The 14,689-nt window shown below is 35.1% G+C and overlaps 1 protein-coding gene across 16 annotated transcripts in view; it reads left to right on the top strand.

The window, feature by feature from the left end:
• The window catches only part of THOC2 (THO complex subunit 2), a 154,867-nt gene that overhangs the window by 101,687 nt on the left and 38,491 nt on the right, over positions 1-14,689 (top strand). For 11 of the 16 annotated variants that reach the window (XR_012493508.2, XR_016019991.1, XR_012493507.2 and 8 more), the window contains 6 exons: positions 7,718-7,759; positions 8,203-8,333; positions 8,432-8,533; positions 12,047-12,143; positions 12,755-12,848; positions 13,258-13,338. Coding sequence is in view for 13 of the 16 variants with exons in the window: in XM_088795058.1 (XP_088651184.1) it covers positions 7,718-7,759; positions 8,203-8,333; positions 8,432-8,533; positions 12,047-12,143; positions 12,755-12,848; positions 13,258-13,338 (547 nt within the window). In the remaining 3 variants the exon portion in view is untranslated. The remainder of the gene's footprint in view (positions 1-7,717; positions 7,760-8,202; positions 8,334-8,431; positions 8,534-12,046; positions 12,144-12,754; positions 12,849-13,257; positions 13,339-14,689) is intronic. The other 5 variants (XM_088795057.1, XM_074324167.2, XM_019718167.3 and 2 more) reach the window with 1 other exon arrangement.

Here is a 14,689-nt window from a genome sequence, read left to right as displayed (position 1 = left end):
AATTTAGTATGTCTGAAATTGAAGAAATTAGTTATCTGAATTTTGGAAATTGTGAAATTACTTGCTATTCAAATTATGTCTGTTTAGTGGGGTTTTGTTAGTTTTTCTCTGCAATCTATTTTTATCTCATGTATCTCATCTCCAAGCTTCTCCTGTTTTGTTGAGTTTATTCTTAATAGTTTTTTTCTATGACTGTATATAGATACTTAATGAAGAAGAATTTGCCTCTATCCCTTTGTGTTCTACTTTCGTCCAGCCTAAGTTTATTTGTCCTGAATGTGTTTTACTTTTCTGTTCTTTTTTTGGCTATTTGTTTCAATAGTATCCACAGCATCTCTTTTCATCTTTTTATGGACAGCTTTTTTCAGACCTTCTTTCTGATAGAGTGTGAATAAATCCTTATGCCCTCCCCACCTTATTTAAGACCAGTCCTCCTCCCTCCAAGTTACTGTTTGAGTATGGGCTTCTCTTTTCAATTTTTCTGCAGTCTAGGATATAGAGGAATGAGCTTGGTGAGGCTGAGGATAGTCCTCATTTAGGGGTTCCCTGGTTTCTCATCTGAGATCCTATTACCTAGCCTTTAGTGTGTATGCCCAGCTGAGTGGGCATCCAACTCCCTTGAACTTTGACTTCTTCACCCATCTTAAGCACAGTTCCTTTGAAAGGTATTAAGTCTTGGCAGCTCCTTCTCCCTTTGCCAGAGTCCTGCTGGGCTTCTACTCTCTAAGGTTTTTCCTCAGGCAACTTACTTACCTTGCAGGCCACCTTGTCTAAAGGATTTTGTTGACTAACCTTCCTCACTCAGTACTACTGGGGATTGATGTGTGTGTGTGTTTGTGTTTGTCCCTTCTTGAAGTTAATAGCATAGTTTCTCCTTTTCTTTCTTGACTGGTGGTTAATTTGGGGCATTGAAAAAAACCAAGAAGACATACTTTGTTCATTGCATTAGGGATTAGGGGGAGAAATTCTGTGTTTATGTTTCATTCTGTCATCTTAATTCATTTGCCTGGCTAGGCTCTTTATGAATGACTGTTTCTTATGTTGGCCTTTGGTGAAAGCCAGAGTACTTTAAATTTATTCACAGATAAATCTTAGAGAAGCCTAGAGTCACAGGGTCAGAATATATCTTAGACTAGGTATTAGATGATAGTAGCAATAGTTGTGATAATATTGTGGTAATGTGGAAGAATGTCTTTTTTCTTACGAGATGCATATGGAAATGTTTAGACATGAAGTGTCATGTCTGTAATTTTTTTGGTTAGTCAAAATAAAAAGGCAAAATGTTAATTGTGGAATCTACAAGGTAGGTATGTAGGTATTTATTGGTAGTATACTACCCATTCAACTTTTACATAAACCTGAAATTTTTCATAATTACAAGTTTTGGTTGCTAGGGAGACTGTGTACTTTAGACCATTGATTCCAAAACTCTAGCTTATGAATCAGCTACTTTAGAATTTTGGCTTGATGTTTACTTTTTTGTTGTTGTTGTTTATCATCAGCTATTAGGGGAGGGAGGGGCTGTTATCCTGCTTTACTCCATTTATTTGTTTTCAAATTTGAAGATCTATCCTGGTTGTGTAGGTTAGAGGGTAAAATTAATATTCCATTTGGATGAAGGTATAGGGTTCAAGTACAGTGGAATTGTGCCATACCTGTGCTTAATTTATGTGAATATGGCCAGAATTGTTCCATCAGAATACTCAGTGTGTATGCCTAGGAGTAAGGGTGAAATTGGAGATACCCTTTCTTTCAATTTGGTTCAGTTTCTCAGGTCCCTTAGAGAGAGCTCACCACATTGTGTGAGTCTCGCTTTTAAACTAATGTGTTTTCATGTGACCTGGCCCTTAAATGCAAGCCTATCAGTTCATCTCATGTTCACATGAATTCATGTTTACAACTCATGTTCACTTACCAGTGATTTCTTCTAATACTGGAGGTGAAAAAACAGGTGTATTGAACTTAAACGAAAGATAATGTGTTTGTATAATTTATAGATGATTTAAGGGACTTTTTAGGGCAATTGTGAGTATGCGGATGTCTGAGAATTCCGTTCGTGAACTAGTCCTGGAAAAAGTGCTACATACCTCATTGCTGAACATCACTATGCTCACCTTCGAAGTACTCCCCTTGGGAAGCTATGTACCAATGCCAGCGCCTAGGCCACCTTTCAAAGCAATTTTGGAACTCTTTTTCTGGAATGGCCATTAGAGCTATCATCGTATTAATAGGCCTGATGTTCTGAAGGTCATCAAAATGTCTTCCTTTCAATATTTCCTTTATCTTTGGGTAAAGAAAGAAGTCATTGGGGGCCAGATCTGGTGAATAGGGAGGGTGTTCCATATAATTATTTGTTTTCTGGCTAAAAACTCCCTCACAGTCAGTGTCGTTTGAGCTGGTGCATTATTGTGGTGCAAGAACCATGAATTGTTGGCGAAAAGTTTAGGTCGTTTTTGTCTTTTTCCTGCAGCCTTTTCAGCACTTCCAAATAGTAAACTTCCTTAACTGTTTGTCCAGTTGGTACAAATTCATAATGAATAATCCCGCTGATGATAAGAAAGGTTAGCAACATCGTTTTGACTCTTGATTTGTATGGAACTTTTTTGGTCGTGGAGCATTGGCTGACTTCCATTGTGCACTTTGATGCTTTTTTCAGGGTTGTATTGGTACACCCATGTTTCATCACCAGTGATAACATCGTGTTGCCTCTCCAAAAGATCTTGGCAAATTTCAGCTCTCTTTTGCTTTTGTTCATCAGTGAGCTCCTTCATGACCATCTTTGCACACACCTTTCTCATGCCAAGATTTTCAGTTAAAATTGTTGTTGTCCTTTCAATCTTAGTTGTGGAGGGGCGCAGCTTAGCTCCAGGTCAAGTTGCGGTTGTTAGTTGCAGGGGGCACAACCCACCATCCCTCGCAGGAGTCAAGGAGTCCAACCATCAACCTTGTGTTTGAGAGGCCATGCTCCAGCCAACTGAGCCATCCAGGAACTCAGCTGCAGCTCAGTTCAAGGTGCTGTGTTCAGTTGCGGGCGATGCAGCCCACCATCCCTTGTGGGAGTCGAGGAGTCGAACCGGCAACCTTGTGGTTGAGAGCCCACACTCCAACCAACTGAGCCATCTGGCCACCTGGGAGCTGAGTGGCAGCTCATTGACTTCATTCTAGTTGCGGAGGGCGGAGCTCACTGGCCCATGTGGGAATACAGCTGACAGCCCCGTTGTCCAGAGCTCGCGCTCTAACCAACTGAGCCACCCGTCCACCCAAGAATGTTTTTAAGATAACCAAAACCTTGCATTATGATTCTTAATTGTTCAAATAGAGACACACATTGCTATCTTTTGCACCATTTGTTAAGCTCTTCTATGTACTTTTGCTATTACAAGTCTTATACAAAGAAAATGAGGAATTCTAGAGAGTTGGAGACCAAATTTAATCCACAACACTCTTGCTATTGAATGAGCTTGAGCAGGGAAGAACTGTTGGGATGTTTATATTTGCACTTACATTGTCACCTATAATAATTGATTTGAACTAAGGTTACCTTTGCTATTAGTGGATATCTTCATCTGACACTTCTATACATGGTGTAGAATCATAGTTAAGGTAATAAATTACAAGTAGGATCTTAATTTTTCTCATTAGCTATACTTTCAACCTAAGAGAGGTATATAAACATACAAGATAGGCAGATATTTAGTCCATTAACAGCTAAATGTAGACACTATGTTCAGGCAGTATAATTCTTTAGAAGTACGTTTTATACATGAAAGTGGAATTTTTAGTGTGGGCCAAATGCACACTGCAAATAATTGATTCAACCCCCATGCCTCCTTTCAAAGACTGTTTTCTGAAATTGAACCTCAATGTTCAGTTTCAGAAAAAAAAAATCAAAGTATATAAAAGAGAAGTAGCATTTAAAAGTATTTTTGAAAATGCACACCTCTTAGAGGTTTTGCCCTTTGTCTGTGCAGGTCATAGCACATGTTATCAGATCCTTTGGCTTTTATGCCAGGTCCTTACCATTTCAGTGTGTGGCAGCCCAGTTTTAAATTGCTGGCACTTGCATCTCTTTGAGGGTTTTTCTGGCCCTGGGAGCCTGCATGGATAGTGCAGGAATTGGTAGCCTGGATGCTGGGGAACTAAATCACCTCATCCCCTGTCCCCAACTCTCAACCAATGAAATGATGGGAGTTGCCCTCAGGTGAGATAACCCTGAGATGTATTTTCACATAGACCCTCAGAGTCTCTAGTGAGATCAAACTTCAGTGACCCACAAGAATAATTTCCTATTGGTGATTCCTAGGATTACTTCCCAAATAAACTGTGCCTGAACTTGAATAGGGTCTGCTTATGGGGGAAATCGAAACTAAAACACAGGGCATATTACTTTAAACAAATTCCATATGAAAACCTTCATTTGCCCTAATGATAGATTTACAGGGCAGTTTTTATTTTGTAACAGACTTCTGTTATGAACTCTCTTTTTATATTTCTGTTATTAAAAGGAATTCATTTAAATAAATCACCTATTCATATTCATGAAATGCATTGAAAACACCCATTTTTATACACATTTTGTTAGAACCATGCTTGTGTAAGACAAAGCACACTTTCATGTACTTTTGGGTGGTGAATTTTATGAAACTGAGCATAGCTATTTAGGAATTTGTTTTGTTTACCCTGTTTTAATATTTAAACCACTCCCACAAGTCATTTACTGCAACTTGAATGCTGCTCATGTAGTAAGTAGGGAGACCATGTACTTTATTGTCTAAACCAGGACTCTCAAGGTTGAAAGGTTGTGCTGCTATTTACACTGGGATGAAAAGTGAGAACCAGCATGTGTGGTCATCCTGTATAGGTGACCATATATTATTATTTCTTTGGCATCTTGGTTAGATTTGTATTGACTAAAAATGAAACGTAGAATAGTGGAATATAGTACTTTTTTCATTTAGTATCTCTTCTTGTGTTTTCATTAATGGTGTAGTATCAACATTACTGGTTATTTCTAAGTGTTTTATAAAGTCTTAAGAGTTAATGATTGAAAAATAAAAAGGTTTTGAACCAAAACATTGAAAGCCTACTTAGTTATCTCTTTTCCAGGCTTGGTAAACTCATGTTCCTGTAACTTTTAGCCTATAGGTTATATTTTCCTGTTTGTAAGTTATTTTGATGGGTCTTATTTGGATCCTTTCTAGCAAAAAGTTTTTTCTCATAGTTTTAAGACATAAATGTGAAGTTCTTAGCCTAGTACACGGCACATAGTGAATATTCAATAAATGGTAGTTAATAGAACAATAAAAATAAGGATGGTGGTGAACACACAGTGTGATATAGCGATGATGGATTACAGAATTGTACACCTGAAACCTATGTAAGTTTACTAACCAGTGTCACCGCAATAAACTTTAAAAAAATAAAGAAAAAGAAGGACGGTGAAAATAGTTCTATAATTTACTTAGATGTAGCTTAAGGTTCCAATCTGGTCACAAATCTTAGTATGTTTTATTTTTTCTTTTTGGAGATAAAGTATAGTCTAAAGTAGCATTTGAAACATTCATGGGTTAGAGCTACTAAACAGAACATTAGTAATAAAAAAGTAATTTATCTAGTTATAGCTACAACTTTTCTCAACCTTTATTTCTCCAGTCTCCAAATGCCCCTTCCTAATGGACCTACATTCTTTTTTGTGTCCAGTACTGTTACGCTGCCCCGTCAGCTGCTCCGTCATTATAGGACAAGATTGGAACCTGCTTGGGGCCATTTATAGCTGATGGTCTATCTAGGCATAATTGTGAGTGCTGAATTTTATTCAAACTTAAAAATTCGGTTCCTAATAGAGTATTAGCAAGCGTAGTTTTGATCTTCAAGTGATCCTCAAAGATAGGAACGATCTTTGTCAGTTCCTCAAAGGTACGAACTCCTCCATCCTGTTCAATTTTTGAATTCCCAGTGCCTGGCACATGCTAAATGAATGAATGAAGGCATATCTTTTGTTTCTTTCTTCCTCCCATTCCTTCCTGGTCTGGCCAGTCAAAACTTCTAGTATTGTATTATTGGAATGGAGAGTTTTATATTTACTCTGAATTAAAAAGTAAATTAAACTAAAAAAGAAAGCATCAAGGGGATGGAATGTGTCTTTATCTTCTTAACCAAATTAAAGGCGATTACTTTTGCTTACATGTACCTCTTGATTTACTTTTTGTTCATCTTTGTTATAATTAGCTTTTGATAGGAAGTTTTCTTAACTGTTTCTCTAGAAGATTCCATTTTACTCTCCATATTTCTTTATCTTTTACAGTGTTTTTGTTGTTTATGAAATCTAGAGAACTGATGTAGACATCAGAAACTCATATAATTATCGAGTAAGGGAATTAGGACAGCTTAGTAACTAAGAAAATGTTTTATTTCTATGGAGAAAATTATTTGTAGCTTTATTAAGTTTGTTTGAATAATAGCATACCAGAAAAGGAGTAGCTTAACTGCCTTTATCCCCAACATAATGTATTATAAGCCTAGTTCTTCCAATTATGACATACCGTTATTTCTGACTCCCAGGGTACACCCAATATGTCACCAGAATTTGCCCCCTCCCCCACAAATAGAAAACAGAAGTAACTGTAATTTGTTTTCTGCCAGGCAATTCCTTCATAACCTGACTCCTTATTTGCTGACCAGGGTATATGTTGACTTAATAATTGTTTCTGTGAAAGGGAACTATAGCTTTTTATCCTGCCTATTAAAACAAATATGATTGTGTGTATGTGTGTGTTTTCTAATTAAGGTAACATGGCAGCCCTTGAATTAGTATTAGGTGAAAATTTTGCACAGACATTATACTTCCCTTCAGTTACACCCATTAAATTGCTTAAGCATGAAAACATAATGCACAAAATACCCTTATCTGCCAAGAAAACAAGAAGCTCGTTAGCTGCATATTAGCTTTTCCCCTTCCCTCACTTGGTGTTGTGCTAAATCCTATACAGGACTCTAGATTGGCCTTGAGTATCAGTGCTTCAATTGTGCTTTTGGTCTTTGCACAATCCCCCAACCCTCCACCTGCCTATACACATACACAATTATTAATCACTGCTTCATTTTGAATGAATGGACAGCATTGTCAAACATGGCACTTAAGATGCCCACCTGCAAATCATTGACATAATACTGGGCCACATTTTTGCAGTGTTCAAGTTAAGCAGTGTCTTTGGCAGCAGTGTTATTAATATTTTGGGCTTATTTCTCAGTGAGGGCTTAAATAATGGTGAATTAAAGCACAGCTTTACATTTTTGGGAGTTTAACTTTTTTTCATTGTTGCTTTAGTGTTAGATTTTACCAATTCTGTAGGGGAAAAACTAGAATGTCTGGATAGAAAAATGCAAATGCATTGTAACTAACTTGCGCTGGGTAAATTTTATAATAAGTACTTTGATTCGTTTTAGGATGCTTTGGTTTGTGATAATGAGTTTGAGAAAAGAATTGGCTTATAAAATTGGTGTTTAAAACTCATGAATGTTGTAAATAATTTGGAGGTTAAAAATATAGACGGAATTTTAAAATGTTAATTGGTTATACGGGCTACATGTGTGTAAATAGTAAGGAAATAGTTCATAACCATGTGCAAGCTAATTTTTTTCAAATTAGAAACTAAATTGACAGCATAATCTTAACCTCTTTGCATTTTATTTATAGTTTTTTTTTTTCTAATTTTAGTTTCAGTCTGATGGAAGCAAACAAGAAGATAAGGAGAAAACGGTAAGAGACTAGAGAAAATCCAATGTGTCTAATGTTTGTTTAGGTATAGCATACTGCAAATTTTACTGTGGACAAACGTTAATCACCTGTACAAATAATTATTTTATACTTTACATGCTGAATATAGCTTTTGGCATATTTTACAAGTTACCTTTTAAGATTTACAACCTTCTATTTTTGAGGATTACCATGTTGAAGAAAGAAGAGAGATAATAAATGTCCCCCATTCTCTTGCTACCCCTTTCTTTTCCTCATGTCATTGCTTTCTTAGATTGGAGAAACATAATAACCATTGTGAAAAGGACAGTGATAGTGTGGGGAATTAGATACGGTGTGTTACGAGATCAAGGAGTGACAATTTTTCCAAGGCTGACATAAATTTAATTGGGGGAGGGATTATTATGTAGCTCTTACTGAAATAATTTTTCCTCCCTTCTTCTTAGGAAGTTATCCTTAGCTGTTTGCTTAGCATTACTGACCAGGTACTACTTCCATCTCTTTCTTTGATGGACTGCAATGCTTGTATGTCTGAGGAACTGTGGGGAATGTTTAAAACATTTCCATATCAGCATAGGTAAATATATAATATTTTTGTATTTTGAACTACTATTCTAGTGCATTAACCTCTACATGTATAACTTTTTCTAATTCTTCATCTCATCACTTTTTAAGATATCGTCTATATGGCCAGTGGAAGAATGAAACTTATAACAGTCACCCACTTTTAGTAAAAGTTAAAGCTCAAACAATAGACAGAGCCAAATATATCATGAAGTAAGTTTTAATTTATTTTTTTTCATATTAACCTAAGTATACCTGGATCTAATTTACTTTCTTTCAGTCAGCTTATGTCTGAGCCTCAGTTTTAAGGAAGCCTAAGAGTATTTGCTAATGGTATAGCTGATTGTATACTGCAGATAGAATGACTACTAATTTTTGTGGTTTTTAGCTCATTTTGATCACCAAGTTAAGTTTTTGTGGTTGTCATGTTTGCATAGCTATAAAATCTAATAAAAATCCTCTTTAATGCTTCATATTATACGATGAGTGTTTTCTTTTTCTTTTAGAGGATACACTGTTAGCCTTTGCTCAATTTGCAGAATACATTTAATGACTTGTACAAGATAGTCAAAGTTCTAGGGATTTCCTCTGCTGCAAGTTATTATAATAAAGATTTTTTTTCTCTTTGGAAGACTTACTGGAATTATGCAGAACTATTTTCATAGGGAGTCAACTTTAGAAAAATTTCGGTTGTTTTTCATTTGTGTGCTTTATTTCCATGTCATTAGGAACACAACAGTGAGGTTTTTTACTTCCTGGTAAACTGTTTGAAGTTTAATTATAAAAATCATGTACTTCAGATTTGTATTGGTTTAGATAACTAAATCCACTGCTGTATTGCAGGTGTTTTCAGCAAGGCTATTGCTATTAGGTTGGTGCAAAAGTAATTGCGGTTTAAAAGGTTTAAAAAAATCGCAGAAACAGCAAGTACTTTTGCACCAACTTAATATTATTATGATTTCTTTACCATTCATGCAGTAGTATGGTGATTCTAATTAAAAGTAGTGCATTCTCTAGTTTAACTAGATCTCACAGTTTGCGACATTACTGTCTTTGCCTAATGATACTGTCCCTGGTCACAGTCTACTGAAGAAACAGGTGTGTGCACAATCACATTCTGGTTTAATAGATGCTGTTATACAGTATGTATAAAGTTCTGTGGGAGGATGAAGAAGAGAGTGAATTATGTGGAAGTTGGGGAAGTCATGGAAGGAGATTATATTAAAACTGGTTCTTCTGAAAGAGATTTGGTCTTAAGAATTCCCCATGTAGAGCTTTTAGCTTAACTACAACAGCATGTATTTATGGAGCCATTACTGTATGTGCCAGGCACTGAACTAAATGCTTTATACAGATTATTTAATAATATATTACATATTATTAACTTTCTTGAATCTGTCTCTTCCACTCTTTACTGCTATTGACTTAGTTCTTTTATCTGGAGTATTACAGTGCCTTGTGTTATTCTCTTTCTTCAAAATCCTTTGGTGACTAACCATTGTCTACAGGTTATATGCCAAACTTTATGATATGGTGATGTAAGAGACCCTCCATGACCTGTACCTCCCTATTTCCAACCTCATTTTGTGCCAATTCTACCCAAAGCTGTGCTAAAGCCCACTTATGTTTCTCTGAATGTGCTATGGTCTCCTTTTCCTTTGCATACATTTTCTTTGTTTCTTCTGTTCGTACAAGTTTTCCCTTACCTCTTTTCTCTGTCTGGTGATCTTATGCTTGGAGAGTGGCCTCCAGTGTCACCTCTGTGAAGCTTTTCATAACACTACCAAGCAGAATCGATTGTTCTTTGTCTGTGCCACCCCTGTCCCATATGCATATAATGCTATCATACCACTTCGATACATTGCTATGATTATTTTTCTTTTTAAATTATCTAACTTTTGAATAGTTTATACATTCACATGATTTAAACTTCAGTAAATATAAAAAGGTTGACAGTCAAGACTCTCACTCCATTCCTCTGTCCACTCAAGTCCTCCCAAGGGGAAAAAAAAAGTAGCTACAATTTAGTTTCTGATTTATCCTTCCAGATATTTCTATGTATATACAAGTAAATACAAATATATCCCCCCCACCTTTTACACCTTTGATAACATATAGTAAGTACTGTTCTGTAATTTGCTCTGTTTTTTAAAGAACATAAACATTTAAAAAATGATTTTTAAATCTGTCTTTCCAGCTGGACTGAGCATGAGAGCAGGAGCTGTTATTCATCCTTTTATCCTAGTGCTTAGCACTTTGCCTGTCATAGAAGATATTAATATGAATCAATGAATAAATTAATAAATATTTACCGCAGAATATGTGCAGATTTTTTAATGTACTTGGATTTTTGTTATATTCTTAAGCTATAACTATTTCACAAGGCTTGAACAATATGACTTTGGTATTGATTTAACATTTTATGTTGAGAATGGAATGTATTAATTTATTACTTGCGGAATATCACAAGTTTTGATTACTGCTTAAAACATGCATTTGCACTAGAACATCCAATAATTCATTCTACATATGTTCATTGATTGTGTTCCATATGTCAGACACCATGGTACCTTGAGGGGAAGACATAATCAAGAAAGTACTCCTTTTATTTTTGTTTGTTTTTCCCTTTGGGGTGGTGGCAGAAGGGAACAGGATAAGAAGTGTAGAGAAGAAGGGTTAGCTTTGGCAAGTAGGAGGGCCACCTGAAATAGTAAGGTTAGAAGTAAGGACAGGTGGTGGTAAGTTTAAAGGCGAAACAGCATAGCCAAAGTTTGAAACTGATGGATGTTTCTTCTGTGGAAAAAAAATTAAAAATAAAGAAATTGGGCCAGGGAGAATAAGAAAAGGAAGCAGTAATTTTGATTGATGGGTCTTTTTGTTGTTGTTGCTGTTGTTTTTTTTTTTTTTGTTTTTGTTTTTAAGAAGCTTCTTAAGATAATTATTATATCAAGTATGTCACTTCCAGAATGGTCACATTCCTTGATTTATCAATGAGTTCATCATTTGCTTCATTATATTTTCATTCTAGAAAGCTTCCTGTCACTTGTAAGCTTTACCAGTTTCATGTTTCCAGATTTATTATGTAATAATCTCAGAAGAGTTTAAGATGCTATGTAATATTTGTTTTGAACTGTAGACATTTCATAGATATAAATTTCCAGAATATTAGTAAAATAATACTGAACAGAGGAAGAATTAAAGAGGAAGGAAAGGCGTACAATTGATTTTTCACAAATTGTTTACTTTGAATATGAAAACCAGAGAACTTTCTGTATCAAGGAGTACAACAGCGTTAGCTACTACTCTATTAGGGTCACCAAGACAGATGGCATGAGGCATTTCATTGTATTACAGCAAATTGGATATCTTAATCCCTAAACTGATAAATGAGCCCTTCTAAATCTAAAATAATTATGATTCTCTATAAGAAGAGTTTTATGGACTTGTAGAGTAAATTAAGAGTTTTAATACTTATTAGACTATTACTATAAAATGGAAATGTGTGTATTAAAAAATGTTAAGCATTAATACAGAATATTAATACCTTCTGGGAAAATACCTAATCAAAATAACCTGAGTCCTACAGTAAACTCTGTGATGAATGTGGTTGTTTGGATGGATCCATTTTGGATATCTTGTTAGGAGTTGTTTTGATGTAACAAAGCTATCAACATTACAAGGGAAATGACTTAAGATGATCCCTGTCACTTTTTTCTCTCATTATAGGCGTCTAACCAAGGAAAATGTGAAGCCTTCTGGAAGACAAATTGGGAAATTGAGCCACAGCAATCCAACCATATTGTTTGATTATGTATGTTTTGAGGTTAATATTATTTTAAGGGATTTTTCTTTTTGTTGTCTCTAAGTCAGCACAAGTGAATATGGAATGATGTAATTTTTAAAATGTTTGGTAATAGTTTTAGGGGAAAAAAAACCTTTAGCGAATGAAACATTTTATGGTTAGTCTAAAAACAAAACTTAGTATACAATATATTTGACACATTGATCTACTTTTCTTGTAATATGTAACAATGCTGTTATAAACAGTGTAACATCTTGTTTACCACATTTTGATTTTCTAGAAACATTAAAGAGATTCATTATTTGATTTTAGTTGTTAGAAACATTTGAATCACATTTCATTGTGATTCAGATGTAACACTTTCGTATTTAGAAAAAGATTTTTAAAATACATTTGTCATGAGACTAGCCTCTATAATGCTAAAATTCTAGTTTAGATACCCTGGAATTATTTCCTAATTGGAAATTGTAGCCTGAGAAAATATTTTTTAAGGAAATAATAAGATAGTAGGTTTTATATACACACAAAATGGAAGGAAATTACTTTTGAAATATAAACTGTATAGCATTTATTTAGTTACCACAGTTCTCTTGATTAGTTAACACCATCTATTCTTTGTTGCTGCCTTCCAGATCTTGTCACAAATACAGAAGTATGATAACTTAATAACACCTGTAGTCGATTCATTGAAATACCTCACTTCCTTGAATTATGATGTCTTGGCCTGTATCCTTTCAAGTGAAGTAGTACATATATTTCACATTTCATAGATCTTAATGGTGAATATTTTATTTTCATTCTAAGTTCCTTTAGTAACAATCTGAGGTTGATTCAGTTGGCTGATCTGAAGGTTGGGTAGTCAGGAGTTTGTGTGTGTGTGTCAGTGTTGTATATAGGAAGAGACAATGCTGTGTTGACTAAACATCTTGATACAGGTGGAATCTGTTTTGCTTGTTGAAAGATGGAAAAGAGGCTAAAGAAGAAAAGTTGGTATTACAGTACATGTATTTTTCAATAATTATAATAACTTGAAGCTAACAATTTTATTTTTTTCCAAGATTGGCATTTTTTAATTGTTTTAAGGGTCTTTGTTAGAGATGTAGTGATTTAAAATTTTTTTCTTAATGTATGAAAGATTGTATCATTGAAGCTTTAGCTAATCCAGAAAAGGAGAGAATGAAACATGATGACACAACCATCTCAAGTTGGCTTCAAAGTAAGTATTTTTATTTTTTGAAGGATGAAATTTCCATCTGTTATAACTGCTATGCAATATATTCTATTGCCTATGCTAATAACCTGTTGGCGAGAGCTCTTGAGAATATCTAGCCACTCAGCTTTTCCTACAGAGTATCCAAGTTCTTGGTTGTGTAAGCAGGTTCATATAGTACTTATTCATTTTCCAACTCAAGAGGCCAGTATTGGCTATGATAGAATTTGGGCAAGCATTACTGGAAAGATGAAAATTCTCTTCTATTATTTTAGAGGAATTAATCTTAAGGGAACTATTCTCCCATCTTTCATTTTCATCCGGAAATTCCATTCATCTTAACAGAACAAAAATTTGGTGGTTTAATAAAAAAACCCTAGCCTTTTAAAAAATTCTTCTTGTACCTTTGATTTCTAGCAGCCAGTTCCCTTTTTATTCAGCCTATCATGTCTAATAGCTGAATCTTGCAGTAACTCCCCAGGCCCTGAAATCTGTAGTAAGTCATACAAATAAGTTCTTTGGGAACCAGGTTCTTTTTGTTGTTATTGTTTTAAGCCACTTAGTTTTTTTTTTTTTTCTTTTTTTTAATTAAATTTGTTGGGGTGGCATTGGTTAGTAAAATTATATAGGTTTCAAGCGTATATTTTTATAATACATCTTACTGTACTAGCCTCATCGTTTGCCCCTCCCCAATATTCTAGGTTCCATTAATACTGAACTTGGACTTTCCATGGCCTGCTTACACATGTTATTCCCTCTACTTGGAATACCCTCCCATGTCTACTCATCTTCTCCATCACATCTTAGATTTCAGCTTAGAAGTCATTTTCTTTAGAAAGCTCTCCCTATGAATGCTCCCACCCAAAAGTCAGAATTAGGTGCCCCTCTTCTGTACTCCCATGGAACCTTTTATTAATTATGGTTATTACAGTTTTCTGTATCCCTCACTAGACCATAAGCTCCTTGAGGACAGGACCTGTGTTTTGTCTATTATCCTTTAGGTGCTCAGCAAATAATTGTGAAAAGGCTACAGAAGACTTGACTCGGGATTGCCACCGCTTGACTGGAGTTTTTTTCTATCATGATGTGATTAGGACTGTTGGTTAAAATTGGTCTTTTGTCTACTTCTTGGTCTGGCAATGTTTTACATGTTTCCTTGCCCCTCCACAACTAGTAGCATGCTCCTAGATAAAAAGAGATTTTCTTCATGACTCAAACATTTGAGCGGCAGGTTTTTTGTTGATCATTCAAGTTTACTGAGTCATCTGAAAGATTTTGTTGGGGCCTAATTAATGTCATAGGCTTTGGGATCAGGCCATGTAGATTTGAATCATTGCTCTACCTCATGCCTACTATG

Source organism: Rhinolophus sinicus, chromosome 18, assembly GCF_057876585.1.
Source record: "Rhinolophus sinicus isolate RSI-liver-muscle chromosome 18, RSI-T2T, whole genome shotgun sequence".
Classification (NCBI taxonomy): Eukaryota; Metazoa; Chordata; class Mammalia; order Chiroptera; family Rhinolophidae; genus Rhinolophus; species Rhinolophus sinicus.
Note: the sequence above shows the minus strand (reverse complement) of the source record. Positions and strands in the feature narration are given on the sequence as shown.